Source organism: Mus caroli, unplaced genomic scaffold (genome assembly GCF_978045245.1).
Source record: "Mus caroli unplaced genomic scaffold, Mus_caroli_1 scaffold_7, whole genome shotgun sequence".
NCBI classification, from domain to species: Eukaryota; Metazoa; Chordata; class Mammalia; order Rodentia; family Muridae; genus Mus; species Mus caroli.
The window spans coordinates 27704502-27731853 of NW_028227262.1; the positions used below are offsets into that span (position 1 = coordinate 27704502).

The window sequence follows — 27352 nt, forward strand, 5'->3', positions numbered from 1 at the left end:
ACTTCTCTGGATAGGGGAACTAGCTAGCAGTTTGAGATTATCTGCTAGCCTCCTGGTTCTTCCCACATTCTCATCCTTGCTGATTCATTCCATGACCGAGAACCCCGCAACCCCCATTCCTGCCTCCCCCACAAGAGTTTAAGAATTCTGCAAGCAGCTGCCCAGGAGAAACAATAGGGACCTCCCAGCATCTCTGAAAGGGTCGATTCTGACAGGGTCACTAGTCTTGAGTGTGCCAACCCTGCTAGGTAATACATCAAGACAATGCGGAGAGGTCGGGATCAAGTATGACACCCCATCCTCACGAGGGCAGGGCGCCCAGGCTTTGGGGACTCTGGGGGAGCGCAGGTTCCGGGTGTACCTTCCTTCCTGTCCCCGGTAGCGAGCGGGTAGGACCCTGGGTTTCCGCAAAGTGTGGCCAGTCGGAGGGCGGAGCATCCGGAGGGCGGGGCTATCACAGGGGCGGGGCTCCCCGGCGAGCACGAGGAAAGGTAGGTGGAGTAGAGCGCTGGGCCGTGTCGCTCGGCAAACCTTTGCCTCAGCCCGCACGCCGCCCGGTACCAGCGCAGCGGCGTCTGCGTGGTGAGTATGCCCACCCTATTGGGCGCCCCCACGGTTCCCCTCTGGGAGGACGGGGTCGGCACGGAGCTCAGTTTCGTATGCTATCGATCCTTCGTGATGGCGGGGCTCTTGCGCCTTGGTGGAGGCGGGGTGGGGGCGCCGGCCACTGGGTGCCACCGCGGAGCTGAAGGGAAGGCACGCGAAGGCCTGGGGCGTGCGCCACTCGCGGTCCCCCTCAGCGCTCGGTCCTGGTCCGCTTCGGGGCAGGCCTCCTGGCGGACCCGGGGGTCCCCGCGGTCGCGCGCCACTCGGCAGGTGCGCGCCGAGCTGGAAAGGCGGGCCCGAGGTCCCGCTGCGCTCCGCTGTGGCCACCCACAAAAATCAACAAGGAACGGCTACAGCCCACAAATGGGCCCTGCAAAAGCCCTGGAACCCCAACCCAGGGAACAGAGACCTTGGAAGACTGCAGCGAGGGGCACCTTTCCTACACCCGTGGGCACCACTGTGTGCACAGCTCACACTCACGCCTGAACTGTGAGGAAGTGGCTGACCCCTCCGCATCTCCAGTACCCAAAATGGCTTGAAAATGTGCACAGACTGGTTGCTGATGTTTTTAAAAAGTTAGTTGAATGGTTGGCTGAATAACCCTATAGGATTCTAGAAGAAACCCACAGCCTTCAGCCACCAAGTGGCTGGGCCCACAAGGATTCACACATTCGTTCGTTCTTTCATTCGTACATTCATTTATATACTCAACAAACAAGTGTGGACCAGGGACGGGTCAGGGTAGAACTTTGTGGGTGGTGAGAGTCTGGAAGGAAGAGCTCTGTAAAGGACCAGGTGGTGTTGAGTATGGGCCTTCTAGGCTGGGCTTGACCTTCATCTGATAAGCCATAGTGTGGAGCCAAGAGCAGCCTGAGGACCCAGGCAGGGCTCCCCTACTTTCCCAGGCTACTGCCTGGTGCTATGGCCAGGCTTGCCCTTACTGAAAGACTACCTTGAGGCCGGGTCTAGGATAAGCTAGCTGTGGAAGGGAGCTGGGAGAAACCACAAGAAGGATGTGGACTTTCCACATTCCAGCTCTACCCAACCAGGAGACTTTGCAGCCCTGCTCCATCCCCTGGGACTTGGTCCCAGGCACTACCCTGGCAGTCAGCTCTGAGTGTTCCCTGGGGGGGGGGGGGGGAGGTTGGGGGGGGGTGGATGGGGAGCCTGATCCGGTGCTGGAGCTGAGTTCAGAGGCTTTAATACTTGAGTGGGCTGAGCTCTAGGAAGGACATGGCTGGGTGGTGGTGGGGAAGCAGGGTGGGGGATTGTGTGTGTCCTGGCCTCTGCTGGCTCTCTTGCCCAGAGAGGGAATGGCAGCGAGGTTGGCTTATTACAGCTGGGTTAGCAGACATTTCACCCACTGACGCAAGGTACTATCTCTCCTGGCTACTGTGGGGTGGAGTTGGGTACAGGCTTTGGTGATGGCAACTGAAGAGAAGCCGGCTGGATGTGGCATGCTCTAAAGAGATTCAGGTAGCCCCAAGGTGGCCAGGTTACTGGAGCTCTGAAGGATGAGTTGAGGATGTACCTGAAAAGAGGGCTGTTAGGGCAGTTACTGGGGAGGCTGGGGGAAGGAAGTGATGCTCACATCTTGAGGTTACCTGGTTCCTCTTATTTGCAAGAAAGAATAGCCTACCCTGGGGGGGCCCCACAGTGCTGGGTGCCTGGGCTCCGGAAGGAAGGCCTGATGACACAGCCTTTTAGACCTTCTGAAGGGCAGTGCATGCTGTTCCAGCTGCCCTTTTGCTCTCTAGTGGGAAGCTGAGGGTTGGGGATCCACATCTAGGCTGTGTTCAAGACCAAAGAGCCATTCCTCATTAGGGAGACAGTGAATCTGATGGTTCCAAGGATGAGAGTTGGGAACTGCCCGTCCATAAGAAACCCCCACTGTGGGTCTGTGGTCATTGGACATTTTGTCTGTGGTTGTATCTCTGGCTACCATTTGCTGGGCCGTGGCTGTGGAGGGCAGCTGGTGTTTCTGTTTCTTTCTGGGCACGCTGCCTGGCTGGCCAGTCTCAGAGGCCACATGTATTTTTCCTCATAGTCTGAAGGAGACAGATAAACTGAAGCTTCAGGTTGGAGGGCAGTGATGGGCAAGTGCTATACAGAGCCTTCTGGGCCTGATAAGTCCACAGAGAGCTTTGTTTTCCTTCTCAGTTTTTTTTTTAAGGCAGAATGTCGCCCAAACCTTGTCTCCAACTCCTGCTCAACAGTACCTCCTTGCTGGGCCGTGGTGGGACACCTTTAATCCAAGAACTCAGGGGACAGAGGCCAGTGGATCTCTGAGTTCCAGCCAGGGCTGTACAGAGAAACCCTATCTCAACAAACAAACAAACAAACAAAGAGTACTTCCTGCCTCGGCCTCCTGAGTACTGGGACTACAGAGTGTATTGTTTATTTTAATTAACTCATGTCGTATTACAATAATTAGAGACTAGGTTATTACTCCCTTCTTCAGAAAGGTACACTGGGCAGAGAGGGGCTAATTTACTTAACCAGGGTCTCAAAATCAGATGGAAAACTCCCAGTTTAACTGTACCACCTGATTCTCAGGCTGCGCTCTGCTTCCCAAGGGAGGCGCATCTGTGGAGCCCAATAGACCTCGGGGGTAAGGAACAGAGAGGATGCCCACGGTGTTGTTTGCTCGGGGTAAGGAACAGAGAGGATGCCCACGGTGTCGTTTGCTCGGGGTAAGGAACAGAGAGGATGCCCACGGTGTCGTTTGCTCGGAGTAAGGAACAGAGAGGATGCCCACAGTGTCGTTTGCTTTTTCACCACTAGGGAAAACCCCGGCCTAGTGTTTGTTCCATGTGCATTCTGCCACTGAGTCAGACATGCACAGCCCCTTCCTGTGGACTCTTCCCCCTAGCAGGTAGAGGGAGACAGGGCAGCTAGGGGTATGAATGGAGAAGCTGGAACTTTAGTGCCAGGGACCTTTATGGTGGGGTTTCCCCCACGAACCATCCTGGCAGACGTCCACAGCAGATGTCTCCAGTTCCGTGTGTCTTACTCTCTGACTCTTCTCCCTCGACTTTCGCTGGTCCAAACAGGGATATTTCCGACAAAAGGGGGGTAGCATCTGAGCTCTAGGAAGGACACGGCTGGGTGGTGGTGGGGAAGCAGGGTGGGGGAAGCACTCAGGGGGGTGCCTGAGCTAAACAAGATGAAAGGCAACCATTTCTAAAGGTGCTGCCATCTTGAAAATTGAGTTCTTAGTTGGCTTTATGGGCAATAATTATCCTCACAGACATGTTAGCCTTCCAAAAACTTTCAAAGAAAACCAAGTGAAATCAAGGGAACAGAAAACAGAGGAAAAGCATTTTCTGCTCTCTTCTCTTCTCTTCTCCCTCTCCTCTCCCTCTCCCTCGCTCCCTTCCCCTCTCCCCCTCTCTGTCTCTGTTGGTGTCACCTGTCTTCCTCAGGCATTCTCTACATTTCCGTGTGTGTGTGTGACAGGACTCTTGTCTTCACTCACCGATTTAGTAGACTGGCTGGCCAGTGGGCTCTAGGGATACTCCAGTCTCTGCCTCCCTCCCCAGCACTCGGCTTCTAGGCTCAGAGCACTACACTGGCCTTCGCATGGTCCTAGTGATCCCAGCTCAGACCTCTATGCATATATAGGCCTGCAGTTTACAGACTGAGCCACATCCTAGCCCTGGTTCGCCCTAACTTACCCTTCTTCCCCAGTAATGCAAACAGACATTAGGAAGTGCTTAGGGGCCAGGTGTTTCCCTACTGGCCCCTGGATCGGCCTAAGAAGGGCAGTGGGCTTTCTGGCAGTATGCCTGGAGGGTGTGGATGGCTAATCCCTGGCCCAGGACTGGGCTGTGCGGAAGAAGGCAGCCAAATGTAGAGAGAGGTTGCCTATCTGTGTGTCGTGGGACACAGTACAGATGCTTTTTTGCAGTTTCCTGCATAGTTTCTCTAGTCTGGAGGGATCTCCTGGCCCATAGTGAGTCTACCCTCACCATGATGGCCACAGCCAGGGCAGGTCTGTACTGCCTTAGGCTACTGTTCCGTCCTTCAGTGACAAACCTTTGTTTTTGATTTTTGTTTTTTTTGTTTTTTTGTTGTTGTTGTTGTTTTTGTTTTTTGTTTTTTAAGACAGGGTTTCTCTGTATAGCCCTGGCTGTCCTGGAACTCACTTTGTAGACCAGGCTGGTCATGCCCGGCTTTGTTTTTGCTTGTTTTGTTTTATGAGGCAGGGTCTCACATATCCCAGTCTGGTTTTTGACTCACTATATACCTGAGGCTGGCCTTGAACACATGATTCTCCTGCTTCCAGCTTCCCAAGTGCCAGGATTACAGGCTTCAAACCTTTCTTCAGAGGCAGTAAAGGAACAGCTGAAGCCTGGGCACTCGAGATTCCAGCTTGTGTGATCCAGAGCCCTTGGCTGCAGGCTGTTTAGTTTTCATAGCTGGTGTATACATACATGTTTCTCCTGTAGTGGTGCTGTTCCCAATAAACCTAAGTACGTTACCTCAGCCCACCTTGTGTGTCCTCAGAACAGACAGCTAGCCTTCCAAGGGGCAAATGTGCCTGATGGGGGAAAAGGGACCCTGGAACTCACCAGAGCCACCCTGCTCTAGGTGAGGACATAGAAAACCTTTGCCTGGATTTCTGTGGGAACTTCCCAACAGGCTTTTCCTAACCAGTCTTGGAAAGGTGTATTGAGACTGGGTGACACCATCTGGAAGAGGCCTTGGGACCCACAGGAGCCAGCCCACCATGCCTCCTCAGTCTGGCATGTTGCTGTTTTATAACATAGACCTATCTTCCCTTGAGTTCTAGACAAGGCAAGTTTCTGGCCAGGACATGGTCTTGTCTTTCTTTGAGTATCTTCTAGAAACCAGGGAGACCACACCTCAAAGCCCTTACTAGACTGACTGTTGCATGCGTACCTCCAGGAGCCCATCTCATCAGGCAAGGTGACTGCTATCCTGACTCTGATGGAGGCCATTGCCCCTTTAACAAACGAGGAAAGGTCGCTCTCCTCTAGGGTGTGGAAGACAGGAAATGGCTGTTACCCAATGCAGGCCCACTGCCAGCTCTGCCCTCAGAGCATGGTGCAGACAGTCCAGTCCTCCTCCATTGGATTCTCTGCTGGGCTAGGTACCCCCAGTCCCTCTGTGGCTAAGCTAAAAAAAGAAAAAAAAAATGAGTAAAGCATTGGGGGTGGGGCAGGAAGAGAGCACAGGCATGCAAACATCGCAGAGCGGCCTCTGAGACATCTGTCTGCGTCCCTGTTGGCTCACCCTTAGGACATCTGACTCCCTTTCTGCTAGCCATCTTGTCCCACCCAATGCTTAGATATTTCAGAAGCCTCAGTCCAGGGTAGGGAGGGAAAGCAGGTCTCTGTATCTTATAGGCCTCCGACATCCAGGACAGCCAATTTCTGCGGGCCTAGTGAGGCCCCAGGGATGGGCAGCTTCAGTGGCATGGTGCACACGCCCTTTTCCACACCACCCTTCGGCAAGATTACTTTCCCTGCTAGTGGTTAAATGCAGAAACCTTTGCCCACTAAGCAGTTGCTGCGCCCCTGAGCTACGCTCTCGTTCTTAAAACCATTGTATTGCTGGTGTGGTGGGTCAAGTCTGTGATGCCAGCACTTGGCAGGCCAAGGCAGGAAGAGAAGGAGAACAAGTTTCAAAGCAAGCCTGGGCTTCATAGTAAGAACTTGTCTCCAAAGCCCCAAGAAAGGGCTGGAGATACAGGACAGCTGGCAGAAACCAGGCCCAGAGGTTGGCATCTGTAGCCCCAGCACCCGGACAGTGGAGGCAGGAGGGTCAGAAGGGGAGACCGTTCTTGCCTGAATGTCAAGTTCTAGGCCAGGCTGAGGACCATGCCAGGCTCTCTACTGACTGTCTATGTATGTGGGTGTTTGCATACACCACTTTCAAACCTGGTGCCCATGGAGGTCAGAAGATGGGGTCGAATCCCCTGGAACTAGAGTTACAGACAAATATGGGCTGCCGTGTGGATTCTGGGAAATGAACCCAGGTCCTCTGGAAGAGCAGCTGTGCTTTTAACAACTGGGCCATTTTTCCGGTCCATATTCATTTTTATTACGTGTAGTTAGTTGTTTATTTCATTATGGGACATCCCACAGCATGCACCTGGCCATCAGACTTGAGGAAGTCAGTTCTTTCTTTGCCTAGTGTGGGTCCTAAGGCTTCATTCAGTTTATGTTGGCAGGCTTGTGCCCCATGCTTTAGCTGCCATGTCATCTCCAGCCACTCACATATTCTTGCTACCTGTTCCTAGACGTTTCCTCCCCAGGCTGGATTTGAACTCACCGTGCAGATCCATCTGTCCTGTTTTAGCTTCCTGGATGTTGAGATTACAGATAGGAAGCACCATGTCTGACTCGGTTTTATCTTCTCAGGAGTGTCTTTTGAACCACAAGTTTTCAATTTTGAAGACATTAGGTAATTTTTTTTTCTTTTGTTACTTGTGCCTCTCAGAGGGCTATGTCTAAGACGTTGCCTAATACAAGATAATTGAGACTTCCTCTCGTGTTCTCTTTTTAAATTTTTTTATTTTATAAATTATGTGTATCGGTGTTTTGACTGCGTGTCTGTGTACTGTGTCTGTGTCTAGTGCCCCAAGAGGCCCAGAAAAGGACACTGGGTCTCCTGAGCCTGGAGTTACAGTTCTGAGCCGGTGGATCCTGGGAATCAAACCCAGGTCCTCTGGAAGAGTAGCTAGTACTCTACTGCTGAGCCAGCTACTCTCCAGCCCCAACCCCGTGTTTTCTTTAAAGTGTTACAGCTTACCCCTTCTTACACTTAGGTCTATCTGTTTTGTTTTTTTTTTTTTTTTTTTTTTTTTTTTTTTTTTTTTGGTTTTTCGAGACAGGGTTTCTCTGTGTAGCCCTGGCTGTCCTGGCACTCACTTTGTAGACCAGGCTGGCCTCGAACTCAGAAATCCGCCTGCCTCTGCCTCCCGAGTGCTGGGATCAAAGGCGTGCGCCACCACGCCCGGCTGTTTTGTTTTTTTTTTAAGAATTTGTTATTCAGGGGCAGGAATGAATGGTGGCTGAAATGGGATCTGATCCCCTCTTCTGGTGTGTCAGAAGACAGTGACAGTGTACTCATACATCAAATAAATAAATCTTTTTAAAAAGATTTATTTATGTTATGTATATGAATACACTGTAACTGTACAGATGGTTGTGAGCCTTCATATGGTTGTTGGAAATTGAATTTAGAACCTCTGCTTCGCTCTGGTCGGCCCCTCTCAGGCCCAAAGATTCATTTATTATTATAAATAAGTACACTGTAGCTGTCTTCAGACACAGCAGAAGAGGGTGTCAGATCTCATTATGGGTGGTTGTGAGCCACCATGTGGTTGCTGGGATTTGAACTCAGGACCTTCAGAAGAGCAGTCAGTGCTCTTACCCCCTGAGCCATCTCAGCAGCCCAAATAAATATTTTTAAAAAATAAAAATAAAAAGAGAATTTGTTATTCAAAGCCAGGTGCATCTCTTTGGGAGGCCAGCCTAGTGTACAGAGTAAGTTTGAGGACAATCAGGGCTGCATAGTGAGACCCTGTCTCAAAAGAAAATCTGTTATTCAGACTGGAGAGATGGTGACTCAGTGGCTAAGAGCACTGGCTGCTCTTCCCGAGGACTTGTGTGACTCCTGGCATCCATATGGGAGCACGCCACCCTCTAACTCCAGTTCCAGGTCATCTGGCACCCTCTTCTGGCCTCCACCGGCACCAGGCACAGAAATATATGCAGGCAAAGCACCATATACATCAAATAAAAATAAAATAGTTTGTTATCTTTTTTTTTGAAAGGGAAGACAAAGTTTTACTTTTAAAAAAGATTACAAGCACCCCAAATATCATGTAACGAGTTGAGTCCTAGCATCTCGTGATTTGGGTTAGGATACACTAACAGCAGCCGGAACAAACATACCATAGTGACTGTCCTAAATTATCCAGGCTAGAGTACTGTAAGGCTGGCTGCTGCTTCATAGGAGTTGCTAAGAGCTATTACTACCTTTTCATAAATAACGCCCCTGACCTGTAAGAAAGTGGAAGGTAACAGCTTACTCCCTTTCTTTCAAAGAATTTTTTCTACTTGACTAATAAAACAAAGTCAGCACTGTACCCATTACTTGCAGAAGACACAGGTGACATACACTCCTTAAAGACACACAAGATAAGAAGATGAAACTTCAGGTACATGGTAAGTTGGTACAAAAAGCTAGATTTGATACTCTTAAAACGTGAAGGGTCCTAAGACAGCATAGAGAAATAATTTAATGCCTTCCAGAACAGAACTCAAGCTCTGTGGAGGTTTCCTATTCTATGGGGGCAGATCTTATGCCAACCCACAGAGCAGGCGCTTCCACCTCCTATCCGTTTATGCAGTAGTTTTCCTGGATTTCTGGCTGGATGTCACACACAAAGGCCAAGAGGTCATCCAGGACTTCATCCCTGTTCTGCTTGAAGTGGTTCTGGAGGACGGTCATCTTCTCCTGGGTCTCCTTTTCCACCTCACTGTCACAGCTGCCATGAGACCCCAGTGCTGCAGCTTCCTTGGCCTCTGCGGTACTGTTCAATTTCAGCCTGGGCGACTTCTTTGGCCTGCTTCAGCCTCCGGTTCTTTCACTTGCAGGCCTTGGACACCTTCTTGGCTGCCTGCTTCTCGGCCTGCAATAGCTGCTGGATGCCCCGCAACTGACTCTCGCCATTGCTGAGGGGACTTTGGGCCGAAAGAATGGCCTAAGTCAACCAACGGCTCAAACACAGTCAGAAGCCCCTCCGTTTGATGTCATTTAATGAGCCTTTCTGTGTAGCTTCAGGTCCCTCCCTGAGGCCTGGGACACCCTTAATCTTTTCAGCTTTTCTGCTGAATTTGGCTGTCACCCGGACAGACTGCTGAGGGAGTGTGTTAGTACTCCAGAGGAGCCCAGTTGTCACTATGACCGGAGCAGCGCAGTGTTGGGCTATGTCTGCTCACTGACAGTTGGGATCAGTTCCTCTTAGGTGACTCATAACTGTTGCGGTAAATCTCCTCCCAAATATGCCTCGGCAATGAAAACACAGCACAGTTCATATGATTACGTGCTGTGTGCCTAGATTGGGCAGATCTACCGCTACACTACCATCTTCCACATCTATGAGACCCCTTAGAACATACGGTTTCTCCAGGCCATGTGCTTCTTTCTGGTCTGCTTTTCTCCTTCTTTCTCCTTGTCTGTGTCCTCTCCCTCTTTCATTTTCTCTTTGTTCTCTCCCCCCACCTTCTGCTCCACCTTCCCTTTTATCTGCCCAATCATCAGCTCTCCTTTATTTTACAAAAAAAAAAAAAAAAAAAAAAAAAAGGTGGGAAGCAGGTTTACAGGAAATCACCTGAGTGCTGACTCAGTCCTTGTTCTCAACCACTCACAGGAGAATGGAATTAACATCAAATATAATTAGCCCCAGGGCTATCTGCAACATTTCCCCCTTTCTGTCCAATTAAAAAATTATTTTATTTCAGATATAATTGAACATAACTATTATTATTTTGTAATTTATAAAGTACAAGAGACCTAACACCCAGTCCATCATTTTTGTTAATTAAACAGAACCTCTATCATCTATCCTTATTTAAAAGACTTATAATTCTACATCTGGCTATGTCTTGGCTTTAGATTGGATGCCATCTGAAAACCATCCTCTCAAAACTGTTCTCAAAGTAAAAGGCCTGGGTTGGTTGGGAGACTATGCAGTTTTCAACCCAATCAGAAATCCAAGAACAACTGATATTAACTGAAAATGTATAGAAAGCCTAAAACAGCTTCCAAAACTTAGCCAATCCATAGAGACCACGCACTGATCATCTGGACAGCCCCTCACTTCAGCAAGTTGGAGTGTCGGTCTTCAGCCTACTGCCAGGGTCATCTGACAGACTTAGAGAAACAGGAATATTAAGGACTAGCCTACTCTGTCTCGGCAGAATCAAGCTGTCCTAACCTGTAATTGTGTCCTTTCTTTGGACAGTATTATGTTTGTAGATGAATGAGGCAATTCTTTTTTTTGTTTGTTTGTTTTTGTTTTTTTGTTTTGTTTTGTTTTGTTTTTTTCGAGACAGGGTTTCTCTATATAGCTCTGGCTGTCCTGGAACTCACTCTTGTAGACCAGGCTGTCCTGGCCTCTAACTCAGAAATCCGCCTGCCTCTGCCTCCTGAGTGCTGGGATAAAAGGCGTGCGCCACCACGCTCAGCTGAATGAGGCAGTTTTTGCGTAGTGGCTGTTTCGCCATAACTGGAATAGCTCAAAGATGCTCAGTTTCTTTTTTGAATTCAAGACAGGGAAATCTGTCAAGAGCAGACTGGTCTCAACAACAAGTGAATAAATAACATTAAAGGTCACATTCTGTGGACTTCTGACTTCCTATGTGAAGTAATCTAGACTGTTGTCAGTGAACTACTCTCAGCCATTTCTTTTTTTTTTTTTTTTTTTTGGTTTTTTTTTTTTTTTTTTTTTTTTTTTTTTTTTGGTTTTTTGAGACAGGGTTTCTCTGATAGCCCTGGCTGTCCTGGAACTCACTTTGTAGACCAGGCTGGCCTCGAACTCAGAAATCCACCTGCCTCTGCCTCCCGAGTGCTGGGATCAAAGGCGTGCGCCACCACGCCCGCTTCTCAGCCATTTCTAATTAAAATAACTGAGAACACCCTAACAATAAACTCAGAGCCATGAATTTCTTATTTGTCCCTTAACTCGTAGGCTTAAACATCTCAGATCTGTTTATAATAACAGCAATAGAAGGACTGGACTCAAGTCTGTACTTCAAAATTTTTAGTATCAAAGACAACCCATAATAACCACCCCCAGCCCCAAAACCTAGGGAGCTGGGATGACGATTCTTCATAACTTCTTCAAGCTGAATATGGGAGTTGAGATATTTTAAAGGGAGGGGGAAGGGTGGGGAAATGGGGAGTTGGTTGACCTTAAAAAGGCCACACCAATGATTATTGTATTAGTCTCTGATGTCTGTGTCCTGACTGGATCCGTATGAAAAACCAAGACATCAGGAGTTCAGGCAGGTCAGCTCAGCATGTCTGATGATGAAATTCACTAAGGCTGTATATTCTGTAATATATAAATCTCGAAACAAAATTTTAGTATCATCAAGATAAATGTTTTGTTTGATTCTCTGGAATCTAGTTCTCAGGGGGTCTCCCTCTATCAGATCTGATCCCTATAACTCTGGAAGGTATAAATGCCTTAATCACCTTCTCCAAAAACTCAAAGACAAACCCTTTTCCCTAAATCAGCATCTCCTTCAGCCGTAACCAGGAAAACCTGGAGCTTGCCCTCTGTCCCAGAGGAACAATAAAACAGCCACATTACTCAAAATCACACACATTTCAGCCTATTGAGGGCTTTCTAATTATGTCAGGATTTAAACTCAAAATTCCCATGGAGCCCACATTAGACAGAATATAAGTCTCCTACAGACTTGATTATACCATCTTTAAAACAATTAATTCACACTTCTATTTTCCTTTCCTCTCCGCTTTCCTTTCTATACTTGCTTATAAGCAGCAGCTTGTCAAACCAGGATTTAAACCCAAAATTCCTGTGGAGCCGACGTTCGACAGAATATGAGTATCCTGCGAGACTTATTAGAGCACTATATCTTTATACCTTCTTCAAGTGTCAAAAGGTTATATTTCTCTCTTTATAGAAATGAATTACATGGTCCGGAGTCCTTTGTATCTTTGTCTCCCAATTATTTATTCACAGGGGGAAGCGGAGTGTGAAAGGATCCCAGTTGTGTATGTCCCTCTTTGGAGATGGGGGAGGCAAGGTGGGGACTGAAGGATACAGGGAAGCAAACACAGAAAGGCTCTCAGGCATAGATGCCTCTCTGCTGTTTTCTGTAGGCCACTCACACCCAGTCAGCTTCAAATCCATACTGCTACAGCCTAGGTCACTGCCCAAGCCCCATTCAGGGGTTGGGGGTCAGTGAATTTTTATCTCAGGTTAGTTGAATTCAAATCAATACGTTGGGCACCATTTTGTTTCGGTAAATCTCCTCCCAAATATGTCCCAGCAATGAAAACACAGCACAGTTCATATGATTGCATGCTGTGTGCCTAGATTGGGCAGATCTACCGCTACACTACCGTCTTCCACAGCTTATGAGACCCCTTAGAACTTGCGCTTTCTCAGGGCCATGTGCTTCTCCTCCTCTCCCTCACCTTCTGCTCCACCTTCCCTTTTATCTGCCCAATCTTCAGCTCTCCTTTATTTTAAAAGGAGAAGCAGGTTTACAGGAAATCACCTGAGTGCTGCTGACTCATTCCTTCTTCACCACCATTCACAGGAGAATGGAATTAACATCAAATATAATTAGCCCCAGGGCTGTCCACAACACAAAACAACTATGTCAGTGTGATCTGGCTCTATCTTCGAAAGTTGACCCTCTGGTGATGCCCTGAGTGTGTCCTGCGCTTGCTAATGCTGTGGTGCTACCCCTGGACGGTATGTCCACGACCAACATATGTCCGAAAGGAAAGCCCCTGTCAGCTGTTGTTTTTTTTTCAAATTTATGTCTATGTATGTGAGTATTTTCCCTTTTTGTATATCTGTGTACCACATGGGTGCCCAGTGCCTGTGGAGGCAGATACCCCAGTACTGGTGTTACCGACAGTTATATGAGCTGGGAATTGAACCCAGGTCCTTTGGAAGAGCAGCCAGTACTATTAACTTCGGAGTCCTCTCTGCAGCCTTCTTAGCATCCATTTTTAATCTTTTGTATGACATCTGGCAGAGGTAGGAATTCATGCCTTTTGTGGGGATAGTTGGCTATCCCGGTGTCCTTGGTTAAAACTCTGTTCTTTCCCTGGCGGTGGCCCGGGTCAGTGTCTGATGAACTCGATGCTCACTGCTCTCTGACTTCTTCAACCAGGCCCACACCGTCATGACGTCATGACGAGAGCTATGGGAAGGTTTGAAATTAGGAAGTGCAAGTCTGTCATCCACTTTGTTCCTTTTCAAGAATGGCGATTTTTGAAAGTGTCCTCTGCATTCACGTGTGGATTTAGGAATTGTTTGTCACTTTCTGGAGTATTTTTTATAGGAATTGTGTGGAGTGCTGTAGTCTGACAGCGTGTTGTCTCTTCCAGCCCCTGACAGGTGCTTGCCTTCCGTTGTTTATCTCAACAAGGTTTTCAGTTTTCGTTTAGTGTCTGATGCTCATATAACATTCAATGCTAAATGCTTTGTGCATGAATCTTGTTCACGGCACTGGGGTTGCTCTCAAGCTCTCGGGAGACGTGTGTTCTACTGTGGAGATGCAGGCCGGGTCTTAGGATTTTCTGTCTCTTGGTAGCACAATAATCATTTCATTTTATTTTGTGTTATGAGTAGTGTATAGAAAAACAGGACAGCAGGGGCTTGCTCTCTGCTACTTTGTTTTCTTCATGAATTCCTTGGGTGCTGTGTGTAAGGTCATGTCAGATCACTGTGTTCAGGGGCTTCCAGAAGATTCCACTGTGCAGCTAGGCTTGAAAATTGCTGAGGAAGCTGGCCCCACAGCACCTGCCTGTCTTCCTGGGGCCTGCAAGGTAGCGCCAAGAGTAGACCTCGCTGGCGGCGTGCCTGGCACCCCCGCCCGCCTGCCATGGAACTTGTCTTGGTCTATGATTGGTACATGATAGACAAAGAGGCTCTTTATTGTCACATCAAGGATTCAGATTTGTGACCTTAACGTTTGTTCATCTTTATGAATAGGTGACATAGCTGCTTTCTGTTAGGGGGTGGGAGAGTGGGAGAGCACACCCGGTTGCTGGACTGCTTTCTCTGTGTCCTTAGTCACGAGCTCAGTTGAACTGTTTTGTGTCCAAGGAGAAGAACAGCATCTGTTGTCTGGACCTGTGAGTATGGAGTTTGGGTCTCTTTGTCCTGCCTCCCTCTCCCTGCCTGCCTATGTATGCTCGTGTGTGTGTGTGTGTGTGTGTGTGCGCGCACAGAGTTTTGAACTGAGGGTTTTGCTCATGTTAAGCATGTGTGCTATCACCCAGTTCCTATGCAAAAGCATCTCTAATAGAAACTGCCCATTCTCGGTGACTCCGGGTAGCAGAGCTGCTTCCACTACTGCGTGTTGACTTTATTGTGCTCTTGGCTTTTTAGACATTGGGGGAAGGGGTGGACAAAGCTCACTGCTTATGAAACAGCCCGGGTTTGTGTCATTAATGGATAACCATGCCTATTCTCGTGCATGTGACCCTGTGTTAATTGGATGTCCTACCACCCAATGCTTCTTACAACACTTGATGTTTACTGTTTCCAAAATTGGACCCTAGATTTAGAAAGAAAAAAAAAAAAACTTGACTTGCTTATTTCTATTTTGCATGCTGGGGATGGAATGCTCAGGCCTTACTCTTGCAGGCAGGCATTCTACCATCAAGCTGTGTCCCCAGCCCTTTCAGGAGCCTGACACCTAAAGCTGAGCTTGGGCAATCCTGGAAAATCTCAGATGTGGCCATTTGTATTGTAAAAAGGGAAAATTAGGGAGAGATGGAGGGATGGATACTGGAAACTGAGCTCATGTCCTCTGGTAGGATAGCCAGGACACTTCACCACTGAGCCTTCTGCAACCCCCTTTAGAGTGTGTGTGTGTGTGTGTGTGTGTTACACACAGAGGCCAGAACAGGACATCAGATCCCTCTGGAGCTAGAGTCACACATGGTTGTGAACCTCCTGACAGGGGCCTCTGCCCCCTTTAGAGTGTGTGTGTGTGTGTGTGTGTGTGTGTGTGTGTGTGTTACACACAGAGGCCAGAACAGGACATCAGATCCCTCTGGAGCTAGAGTCACACATGGTTGTGAACCTCCTGACAGGGGCCTCTGGAAGATCAAGACACATTCTTTTTTTTTTTTTTTTTTTTTTGAGACAGGGTTTCTCTATACTGGAACTTACTTTGTAGACCAGGCTGGCCTCGACGAGTGCTGGGATTAAAGGTGTGCGCCACCACGGCCCAGCTTTCAAGACGCATTCTTAACCACCAGTCCATCTCGCCAGTCTCCAACCAGTCCCTTAAAAATATTTTTTTTTCAGGTGTTGAGGGTCTAGCCCCGGGACACAGGCACACTAGGCACGGCTGAAGCACTGAGCTCCACACCACAATTGGGTATTATTACCGTTTTACCCTTTAGGTTATTGATATGCTGCAGAATACAGATATTAATGCAGGCACTTGTCCACAGGCCTTTGTCCAGTGCAGTGTGGTTATCATCTTACAGCTATTGGCAGTCTTGCCTGTGTCTCTACGTTCTTCTGTTTCTCATCATCTGTGCATATGGTTCTTCATCATTTGAGTTTTATTTATTTACTTATTTGTTTATTTATTTTTATCGAGACAAGGTATCGTGTAGCCCAGCCTGGCTTCCAGCTCACAGTGTTGAAGAAGGTGGCCTGGAACTTCTGCTTCCTGAGTGCTGCAGTTATGGGTGTGTGCCATCGTCTCGGGCAGCCCGGGGCTCTGTATGCATGTGAGGCAGGCACTCTACCAACAGGGCTACATCTCAAGCCCTTGAGCAGTTTTAGCACAGTACCTTGTTTTTCCCATTAAGTAATGAGTTAAATATTTAACATATGTCCATGTGAAAAGATGGAAACCAACTTCTCCTTGTCACTTCTTGGCATTCATCAGCCAGAAGTCTGGGAGGCGTTTTCTTCTCTGGATCTCCACTTGGTGGCATTCTCTGTACTGCTCTGTAGCCCTTGGCACCTTAAACACTTGATAAGTGGATGACTGGGTGCCCTCTCCGTAATATTTATCACATTTTTCTCAGTTACTTGTATAGATAAACCTCAGCAGGGCAGGGACACAAGGACACCGAGCTCTGTGTAACAGGCCATTGTACCTTCCTCCCTATTGGTGTGTCCCGAGTCTGCACTTCGGGTCTGGGGGGGGGGGGGGTGAAGTTCAGCGTTTTCAGCTACTTCAGGGCTTTTGGCTTCTACAGTACAAGAGAAACCTCCAGGTCCCTGGGAGAGTGAGTTGGAGTCTGAGTAGTGTGACCCACGTGAGCTGCTGTCCATTCCTCTTACACAGGACACATCGCTCTGCTCAGAAATAGCTCTCTCGTCCCAAGACTCCACCTGGTGGCTTCTGGAAGAAGTGGCCTCTGTGATGGTGGAGATTGACAGCTCTGACTGTGATTGACAGCTCTGACCACCATGAGGTGCATGCAAAGTGCCTTCACACCTGTGTCTAATAATTCTGGATGTAATGAGAAATACCAAGCAAGGTGTTTTTTTTTTTTATTAGAATTTTTATTCATCACTGTGTGTATATGAGGGAGGCGAACTCATGCGTATTGAGGGAAGAGGGACCTGGAGCTGGCTCCTCTTTGACCTTTCACATTGTTCCAGGGATGGAATGCAAGCCATGTGGCTTGCTGACTGGCACATTCACCAGCTCTCGTTTGCTTCTGATCTTAGCTTTTTGAGGGACCTCTACACTATTTTCCATAGTAGCCATATTAATTTACATTCTCAGTAACGGTATATACAGTGAATGGATATACTTTTTTAAACCATGCAACAAAACCTTTATTAACATTTTAAACAGATGTTCCGCTATTACCGAAACTTTGTGGGGGTTGGGGCGGGGGCAGGTTTCGAGACAGTGTTTTTCTCTGCATAGTCCTGGTTGCCCTGGAACTTGGTTTGTAGACCAGGCTAGCCGAAAACTCAGGGATCTGCCTGCTTCTGCCTCCAGGTGCTGGAATTAAAGTTTTATGCCACCAAGCTTGGCTGTACTGAAACTTATAATTTCTAAATTCAAATGCACAAACAGTTTTAGTGGAGAGTAATACCATTAGTGCCTATGGGAAATTTAGGCTGAAGAATGGAGACCAGGTGCAGGCTTGAGTCTTTTCTGGATCACAAAGAGTGTGGTCATCTTTCAGCTGCTTGCCTGCAAAGATGAGCGTCTGCTGGGTGGGGTGGGAGGTGCCCTCTTAATCCTGAGTCTTAGCCTTCACATTCTCTATGGTATCAGTGGGCTCTACCTCCAGGGTCTGGGTCTTCACAAAGATTCACATCTTTTTTTTTTGGGGGGGGGGTGCGTTGAGACAGCGTTTCTCTGTGTAGTCCTGGCTGTCCTGAAACTCACTTTGTAGACCAGGCTGGCCTCGAACTCAGAAATCCGCCTGCCTCTGCCTCCTGAGTGCTGGGATTAAAGGCGTGCACCACCACACCCAGCAAGATTCACATTTTAACCTGTTAATGAGGGGATTAAAGTGCAAAGTTCAAAGCACATCAGGGCACCTAGTTATAAGAGCCTCTGCACTGGACAAAGCTGCTCGTCTGGACATCTTCAATGAAGTTCTTCAATGACTTTGGTCCAGTCAGCTATGGTAGATCAGAAGACTTGAGTGGCGGGCACATTTTACCAGCCAAGCTGTCTTGCCGGCTCCTCCAGATTATATCTTCCCATTAAGTTGGAATACATACTGTCTGCTTTGCCTCGTCGTGTGGAAAGAGGAACTGGTTGGTGGTTTGAGGCACTGTGGTCCTGTAGTGTAGGTGCCCTGCAGTCTTGCAGGTGTGTGTGACTAGCTGGGAAACCCACTAACCAGTGTGAGGATTAGCAGCAGCAGTTCTTGTGGGAAGCGCCGGTTGGCCTGATCAGACTTACTGAACATGGGAAGAAAGCTGAGCTCTGGAGAACTGACCTGGGGATGCCCAGGTCAGTGCCAGCGGAGGCTTCAAGGAGGAAGACTGCAGACCTGACTCAATGGGTCTGTGTGGAGAGCAAACAAAAGAGCCGAAGCCAGCGGTGTGGCTGGGTGTGCCTCAGCTGCAGGTGTGACAGTGTCCTGTGTCCCGTGGGGCCCAGCAGAGGCATTGCTTTAGGGAACAGCCACCCATGGCATGTATATGTCCTTTTTCAGGTGATTCCCTGGACTCTGTGAGCCGGCAGTGCTTGGAGCTACACAGCTTGTGCCATGGACTCTGAGGTTAGATTCTGGCATCTTTTCATTTTGTTCATCCTGGGTGTCCCCGTTAATGAAGCAACCTGACCCCTCAGTTGACAGGTCTGCCAAGGTGTACCTCAGATATCCAACAGAATTCATCTCAGCCCCTTATAGGGACTTAGTACAGAATGGGGAATGGGGACATCCTTTCAGAAGGACGGAACGGCGTGATTGTCAGCTTGGTAGACATAGCAAGGGCGGCACAGAGGCGGGACAGAAAAGATCTGGAAGGTTCCCTTTTGGGCTCGGGCAATAGTGCTTTCTAGCCTCCCAGTATCTCCTGCTGTCCTGCAGGGCCTCTAGGGAGTGGGCCCCTCCTGCGTTCCTCCTCCCCAGGGACAACGGTAGACTTGCTGCTGTCCCCTTCTTCTACCTTGGAGCAGGAAAGCTGAGGCACAGAAGAAAGTAAAATGCTGACATTTTCTCTTACATCTTGGCATTTGACATCCTTGCCCCATGTCAGAACTTGTATCTTATTGTAGATGTTTCTGACTTTATGACAACTGTTAAGCACACAGTTGAGGGACATTAAGTGAAGCAGGTTTTGCTTCTACGTTTTGTTGTACTCCAGGGCTTCATGGAACAGGCATTGCTGAGTGCTCCTCCTTTTTTTTTTTTTTTGGTTTTTCGAGACAGGGTTTCTCTGTGTAGCCCTGGCTGTCCTGGAACTCACTGTGTAGACCAGGCTGGCCTCGAACTCAGAAATCCGCCTGCCTCTGCCTCCCGAGTGCTGGGATTAAAGGCGTGCACCACCACGCCTGGCGCTAAGTGCTCCTTCATAGTGCACCTACCCAGGGCTGCTTTTGTACACACCATAGAACTGGCAGAGAGGCCGGTGAGCAAGACCCTCCCTGCTGCCTCTGATAGTGCACATGTCCCCCTGAAAGGCACAGGCAGAGTCTGACCTGGGTCCCTGCTTCCTAGAGTTTATCAGGCATCCTGTGTCTGCTCATGAGGGAGTGAGGGGAAAGAGGAACCGCTTTCTGCTAGGAGCACAGCCCGTACAGTCAGGCTCAGCCCTGTATGGAAACATGGATAGAACTGAAGTGATGGCATTTGCCTGCCACCCCAGTGTCCCTGAGACCTTCCCTCGAAGCAGCTTCCCCAGTAGGTGTCTTCAGGAGGGGATCTGTAGAAGGTGGCTCAATGGCCCCTTGGTGTCTTCTGTTGGCAAGCACACCACAGCCTGTTTCTCTGCCCCTGGGCCTCTCACTAGGGCATTTGGATCCTCGTAGTTATTGGTTGTCACAGGCCATTGTGACTCGGGTCCAACTGTGTCCTGACCCAGGCTCCCCGCGTGAGCCTTCCTGACTCCCCTTTCATCTTAGGTCAGCAATGGCTCCGGCCTGGGGGCCGAGCACATCACAGACCTGCTGGTGTTCGGCTTTCTCCAAAGCTCTGGCTGTAATCGCCAAGAGCTGGAGGTGCTGGGTCGGGAACTGCCTGTGCAAGCTTACCGGGAGGCAGACCTCGAAGACGAGCTGCAGACAGATGGCAGCCAAGTTAGCCGCTCCTTCAACCAAGGAAGAATAGAGCCAGGTAGGTCCTGGCCTGTCCACCTCATCCCAAATGTAGCCTTTACTGACCCCTAAAGCTACAAGGGCTTTTGGAGCTCAGTCTCTAACCTTACATTGTCAGGCTGGTGTGTGTGTGTGTGTGTGTGTGTGTGTGTGTGTGTGTGCGCATGTGTGCATGTCATGTGACTCCTGTCTTGTGATCTGCATGTGACTGCCCCCAGTTCATATGACATCGCCTGTATCAGGACAACTAATTAGAAAGTTCTTCCTTCTGATGAGTTCTGAGTTCTCTTCCGGTCTGGACCTGAGGATCCTCTCTGGACCAATATTAAAACATGGTTTTTTAAACATACGTCCCAAACAGTTATAATACAGCCAGAGTATGGAAATTGATTGTCTAGTTTAGGCTTCATAGCTGTGAAAAGACACCATGACCAAGGCAACTTCTTTTTGGCGGGGAGGGGGTTCCGAGACAGGGTTTCTCTGTGTAGTCCTGGCTGTCCTGGAACTCACTTTGTAGACCAGGCTGGCCTCGAACTCAGAGATCCTCCTGCCTCTGCCTCCCGAGTGCTGGGATTAAAGGTGTGCACCACCACGCCCGGCCCAAGGCAACTTTTATAAAGGACAAATTTGGTTGAGGCTGGCTTCCAAGTTCAGAAGTTCAGTCCGTTAACATCATGGCAGGAAGCATGGCAGCTTCCAGGCAGGATGGTGCTGGAGGAAGAGCTGAGAGTTCTGCCTCTTGATCCAACTGTCTTCCGGGCGGCTAGGAGGAGGGTCTGAAAGGCCACTCCCACACTTCCTCCAACAAGGACACACTTCCTAACTTCCTAACAGTGCCGCCATCTGGGCCAAGCATGTTCAAGCCACCATGCTGGTCAAGATGTTATAACCCAGAAGTGCCATCAGCTTTAGCTTGTGGAGTTTTGGAAAGTAGCAAGGCAGAGTCCTTCATCCTGCCATTCAGATCTGGGAGGTCTGGGACATTGCTAGTCTGGTCACGGCCGCCAGGTAAGCAGCCTTCAATAGCCGCACAGCACCTCATTTGTGTAGGCTAGTTGAACTCTCAATCCAGTGAAAACTCCTGCCCTTAGAGTCATTTTTGCCTCCTAAATGAAACTTTAACATTTGTGACTTGCTATTACCTAAAGAGATGACGGAGTATTGAAGTATCCTGACCCTCATTTCCAGATAAGGAAACTGAGGCACAGCAGAGAGAAATGGCTGACCTCAGATCAAACTGCCCATGCATCAGGAGCAAGGCTCAACCAAGCTGCTCCTTCATCAGTGCAGTCACCTCCTGCTGAGCCCACGTCACTCCGCTGCACCTAAACTTCACCTGTCCCCTGAGCTCTCTTTCAGCCTCTGTTCTAACTTCCCTCTGTCCCCATGCTGTGTTTACAGCAACTGAGGAGACCTCCCTAAAGGCTGAGGTGCAGCAAGTGCTCAGAGCGCTGTGGGCAGCATGCAGGTGGGCATCACTGAGAAGTTCTTCAGAGTGTGCAGGCCTGGCTCGGGCTCTGGTTCTCCAGCAGGTTCTGGAGCTGCATGATTTTTTAAAATGTCTGTCTGTCTGTCTGAGTATGGGGTATGCACATGCTAGCATATGTATGGAGTCAGAGCTGGCTGTTTTCCTCCCACCATGTGTGTCCTGGGGAGCAAACTCAGGATACTTCAGGACTCAGTCTAAGCACTGCTGCCTCCGATCTTGGACACAGAGGCTTCACTGCCCTCTAGTGGTTGCAAGGGAGACCAGCAGCTAGTTTGGCTTCCCCACCACCCCCTCTGGCTAGTTAATTTCTTTTGAGACAGGGCCTCACCCTGCCTAGCCTGAAATTTGTTGTGTTGACCAGGCTAATCATGAACTCCCAGAACTCTGCCTGCTTCTGCCAAATGTGGTTCATTTTTCAAATGCCCTCAAGTGGTATCTTGAGTAGGCTGGGGTGTGACAGGTATTCTCTACAAGCTGGGTTTTACCACAGCCTTGTCTTCGAAGCCCACCAGTGAGCCAGCCAGCCAGGCCAAAACTGAAGAGAAGCGCCAGGCAGTCAGTACAGGAAAGGCTCAGGAAGTTCAGGGCAGCGGGAGGAGGGTCTGGCTGTGCGCAGGTATCTGTCACCCTGGGCTGTACCCGCTTCTTTCTGCATCAGTCCATGCCAGACTTCAAAGCCTGGCTTAAGTCAGGGTGTCAGCCAAGGAGACTGGGGATGACGAGGCTTTGCAGACGATCGCTCGGCTGCAGGTTGGAAGCAGGACAAAGTAGTGGCTTCAGCAAGCCAGTGAGCAGCTGAGTCTGCCTAGAACACTCGGCGAGTAGTGGATTGAAATCACAGGGAACCGGAAGCCACACAGTTACCTGTCATCTAAGCAAAAGCGAGTGAGCACCAGAAAGGCCTTGAGGAGAGCAGTGTGGTGACCATGTGACAGGCATGGACTGAGGGAGGGCCTGGAATACCGCTGAATGCTGAAGCAGTTGCCCACTGCATTAAAGCAGCAGTGACCCAGGCAGGACACAGGACAGGAGCCCTCCCAATCCCCCAACCCCCGCAGCAGCAAGCATATAATCTGGGACAGGCCTGCTTCTCCAGCCAGGTCCTGCTACCCAGGCCCTCCCTGTATACCCGGGGAGGGGCGGCACTCATGGTCCCCACTAGGGCAGGTACGGAGGTAGGAAGTGGCCTGAAGCTGTTGACAGAACCATTGCTGAGTCTTGTTTGTATTTGTTGCCTAAACAGATTCTGAAAGTCAGGAAGAAATCATCCACAACATTGCCAGACATCTCGCCCAAATAGGCGATGAGATGGACCACAGCATCCAGCCCACACTGGTGGGACAGCTAGCCGCACAGTTCATGAATGGCAGCCTGTCGGAGGAGGTAAGTATGACTCTGGCCTGGGAGCCCCTCTTATGGGATGTTTTGGAAGTGTGGGACATTTTTCCTTGTTGGACCAGTCTTTCCCAGGAAGTGAACCCTGTCCTTGACTGCCCGTCAGCATGGTCTCTCCAAAGAATTTAGTCAGAGTACAGAGCTTAGGAGTCAGGCCTCCAGGAAGATCCTCGAAGTACCTGATCTGTACAGATACTCAGTCTTCTCTTGTGACGAACTCCATGTCTGTGTGGTTAGAATCAGCACATGGAAACTAACACAAGTCCACCTCTTGCTGGGGATACGGTGAAGGACCCAAAGCTCGTTCCTCAGCACCGGGTCCTTCCTAAAGCAGAGAAAGAGAGAGAAAGAGGGAGGGAGGGAGGGAGTGGAGGGAGGGAGGGAGGGAGGGAGAGGGAAGAGGGGAGAGAGAGAAACCAAACCCCGGGGGAGATTCTGTTCTTAGGACTTCCAGCAGCTGAAATCATGGCTGCCCTCACCATCTAGATTCATTGTGCCTGCATACAGCCTGTCTTTGCTGCCACTCTCCAGTGGCTGTCAAAGACACACACATTTGTCAACAGCCTTGAGCTCCTCCTATGGGGTAGATTCTTTAATGTGAGCCACAGAACCTGAAGCTCACTTCCCACCCCGCCTTGTTTTTTTGTTTGTTTTTTGTTTTTTTGAGACAGGGTTTCTCTGTGTAGCCCTGGCTGTCCTGGAACTCACTTTGTTGACCAGGCTGGCCTCGAACTCAGAAATCTGCCTGCCTCTGCCTCCGGAGTGCTGGGATTAAAGGCCTGCACTCCCCTCCCCATTTTTTAAAGAGTTGAAGCTACTTGTTTCTGCATGCACCTCATGTGTGAGTACATGAGCATGCTTGCAGGTACATGCATTGCCGTCAGATCCCCTGGAGCTGAAGTTTCAGGCCATTGTGAGCTGTTGCCTATAGGTGCTGGGAACTGAACGGGCTCCTCTGGCAGGGCAGTACATGCTCTTCAGGTCAAGGGGTCCAGTGTCTTCCTTTCCTGCCTGAAGGGAAGATAACATGTAGCCCCTAAAGCTAAGCTCACAGTAACATGAGCCTAAGATGTGCTCGTGTCCAGCCAATTCTGTAAGCATCTGAGTGCAGGGAAGAGCTCAGACGCCCATATGTCAGTAGTGTGCACAGGCTGCTCACTAGCCATGCACTGGTGATTCTCCACGTCCCTCTCTGTGGTCTGTGGAGAGTGAATCCTCTATCATTCCCTCCACCCAATGTTCTTAGCTATTTAACCACCACTCCCCTCTGGAAGGCTGCTTCCTTCTTTGGCCTGATTTGGTCTCTCTGAAGGAAGAGCATCAGTAAACTGTCTTCTTTAATGTGCAGGACAAAAGGAACTGCCTGGCCAAAGCCCTTGATGAGGTGAAGACAGCCTTCCCCAAAGACATGGAGAACGACAAGGCCATGCTGATAATGACCATGCTGTTGGCCAAAAAAGTGGCCAGTCACGCACCATCTTTGCTCCGTGATGTCTTCCACACGACCGTGAACTTTATTAACCAGAACCTATTCTCCTATGTGAGGAACTTGGTTAGAAACGTAAGAGCCAGTGACACCAGCCCCTGCCTGCTTGCCTACCCTATTCTAATCCAGCAGAGCCTCTGCTGAAGTCCCTCTGCCCCGCTCTCCCTTTTGACCAACTGCAGACTGTTTAGAGAGGCAAGGCTGTTTCACACCACTGATGGGAACCAAGCAAGCTGGGGAGACATGGAGTGTTTAGGAAGATGACTTAAGGGCTCAGCCCCCTCGGGCTACTACTCTTTGCTGTCACAAACGTAAGCGTAAGTGTGTGTGGTGTGCACATGGAAGCCAGAGGTCATTATTAGTTGCCTTTTTATCTCGCTCTACCTATCTTTGTGAGGTAGGGTTCTCAGTGAAGTCAGAACTTGCCGTTTAGGCTAAACTAGCTGGCCAAGCAAACCCTGGGCTTCCACCTGCCTTCCTTCCCTTCCCTCACTGGGGTACCAGTTGTTTAATGTGTATTGAATGTGTGCCTGTGGACCATGTGTGCCTGATGCCTGGATAGCCAGGAGGGTGCTGGATCATCTGGGACTGAGTTGCGAGTGGTTGTGAGCTGCCATGTGGGTGCCAGGAATCTGAACTCGGTTCTTCGGGCCCCTGTAGATCTTACTGAGCCATCTCCACAGCCCCAGGTATTATGAGTAATCAGAAAGTGACCCCACTTGTGTGCGCATCTGTTTCTGTGGGAGCATGTGTGCCACAGCATAGCCGGTCAAAGGTCAGCTCTGAGGTGTGGGTCCCAGGGATTGGACTCGGCTCACCAGGCTTGGCAGTGTAAGCCATGGCCCATGATTTAGATTCTTTAGAAGTGCGCTTCCCGAGGATGGAGAGAGAAACTAATAGGAATACTAAATGAGTTAAGTGAGAATCGCGTCAAGCTCTCCAGTGAGCCTGAGGACGTGCCCATTGCTAGGGTAGCCCTGAGTTTTTATTGCGCATGCTCAGGAAGTGGTTACACGGAGCTAAGCCTAAGGTCAGTCTTCTGAGACTGCTGGAAAATGACCACGTGTTCTTAGAGTCTTGTGCTCTGGTTACACAAACCCCAGTGGGAGCTGGATGGAGATACCTAATCTGCACTATGATTTTACAGTGTTTGGGGTTTTAGAAACTGTCAGAAACGTTATCTGAGATTCTTTTGGGTGGAGGGGGTTGTTTGTTTATTCTGGGTGAAGGCAGAGTCCACATTCCCAGATGGCAATGGAATGCAAGGCAATCCTCCTGCCTCAGCATCTGCAGGCATGCACCCCCACACCTGGGTGAGTGGAGCAGGGGACAGGTCTCTGTGTGCCAGGCAGGCAACTGTTGACTGAGCAGCAGCCAGAGCCCAGTGCTTGTTTTCTAATGCACCGTATCCTCCAATGAGACTGACTCTGCTGCCCCTTTCTTAGGAGATGGACTGAAGAGCCCGCAGAAGCCCGATAGTGACACTGCCTCCAGAGGAACTGCGACCATGGAAAGACCTTGGCCTGAAGACAGGTCCCAGAGAACAGCTGTCTCCCTATTTCCAGGTGGTGGGAACCCCAAGCTGGTAATTCACTGGACATCTCTGCGTTCAGCTTGAGTGTATCTGAAGAGTTTACGCCGGCTCCTGCATCCACACCATGTACCTTTGTCCTATCAGCTGTATGGGTTCCCACTTGGGAATGATACTTAACAGCAGGCTGTAAGGCAGAAAAGCGTCTTTGTAATGCCAAGTGACTGTTCCTGAGAGCCAGCTCTGGGACTGTCTTCACCATGTGGGTGGGCTTGTCTAAGGAGAACAGCACAAGGAGAGGTGCATCGGCCATGAGCGTGACGTCCTCCCAGCCTAGTGGACACCGCAGTGCTCACAAGGCCTCCACCTGCCTTTGTAAAAGCCGAATGGCTGATCTCAAACCATGGGAAGCCCGGCCACCCCACCAGACCCCACCCCTCCTCACCCCAGAGTTTAGCTGTTCCAGGGGTCAGCTGTTATCTCAAGATTTCTATCCAAGTGGAAACAAACTGAATCATGCACACGACTTATCTGTGTGATGTCAGTTACACTCAGGCTCTTGCTATGGAATGCAAAGAACAACTCACATACCAGTGTCAAACAGAACACACCGAAGAGACCTAAAACAGCAGCAGGTCACTCGGTTCACAGAAGGTGACTTCCAGTCAAGTCTGACACACTGTCTTGGTTGTAGAGCACAGCTGCCATCCTCTTTCCCTGGGTGACATCGCAGAAGATTCTACATCAAAAGCAAATGTTCCCTTCGCTTCTGTATTTCAGAGACAAGGCCTCACTGTATCCTCAAGCGTTGTTACGTCTTCTGCTGAACTCTGCTTAAAGCTGGGGTCGTCAGCACGAGCCGCCACACCCTGCAAGTATTCTAGTTCTGAACTCATCCCAGCCATGGTGGCTGTGATGGCTTGGCTGTATCCTGTAAATTAGTGGATTTTTCTTTAGGAACATGACCTTTGGGTGGGTATAATTGAGAAATTATTTTAATTCAGTGAGTACTTTTCATTCTGTTCTAAAAATGTGTGAATTGTCTTAAGTGGTAGAAACTTGTTTCTTCAAAATAAAAGGGTCTTCTCTAGATGTCTGGGATAGCTGTATCTCCAAATGACCTAGTACATCAGAAGGTCAGACCATCCCAGCATAAACACACAGCTGTTTGTGTCACAGTTCCGAGGGCTGCCTTTATTCCAGCGACTTCACTAGCTCTGCTGACTGGGGACTGAGGTGTGGTTTTGTATCCCAGGGCCATGCTTTCAACACTGAAAGGCAAACTAACCAAGAGTGCATGCACTTTTAGAATATGAAACGTTACC

The 27352-nt window shown here is 49.4% G+C and overlaps 1 protein-coding gene and 1 pseudogene across 3 annotated transcripts; one reads left to right on the forward strand and one right to left on the reverse strand.

The window, feature by feature from the left end:
* Positions 1-462: 462 nt before the first annotated feature.
* On the forward strand, positions 463-27119 carry Bid (BH3 interacting domain death agonist). 3 transcript variants are annotated; one of them, XM_085840005.1, is made up of 6 exons: positions 463-582; positions 18523-18588; positions 19935-20145; positions 22859-22998; positions 24359-24571; positions 25942-27119. In XM_085840005.1, exons 2-6 carry the CDS (start codon positions 18577-18579, stop codon positions 25951-25953), a joined length of 588 nt encoding a protein of 195 aa, XP_085696131.1. In that variant the 5' UTR covers positions 463-582; positions 18523-18576; the 3' UTR covers positions 25954-27119. The 3 variants fall into 3 exon arrangements, with proteins under 3 accessions (XP_085696131.1, XP_085696130.1, XP_085696132.1); XM_085840004.1 differs by lacking the exon at positions 25942-27119 and having other exon boundaries at positions 24359-24655; XM_085840006.1 differs by lacking the exons at positions 463-582; positions 25942-27119 and having other exon boundaries at positions 18554-18588; positions 24359-24690.
* On the reverse strand, positions 8977-13540 carry LOC110295771 (V-type proton ATPase subunit G 1 pseudogene; annotated as a pseudogene).
* Positions 27120-27352: the final 233 nt, after the last annotated feature.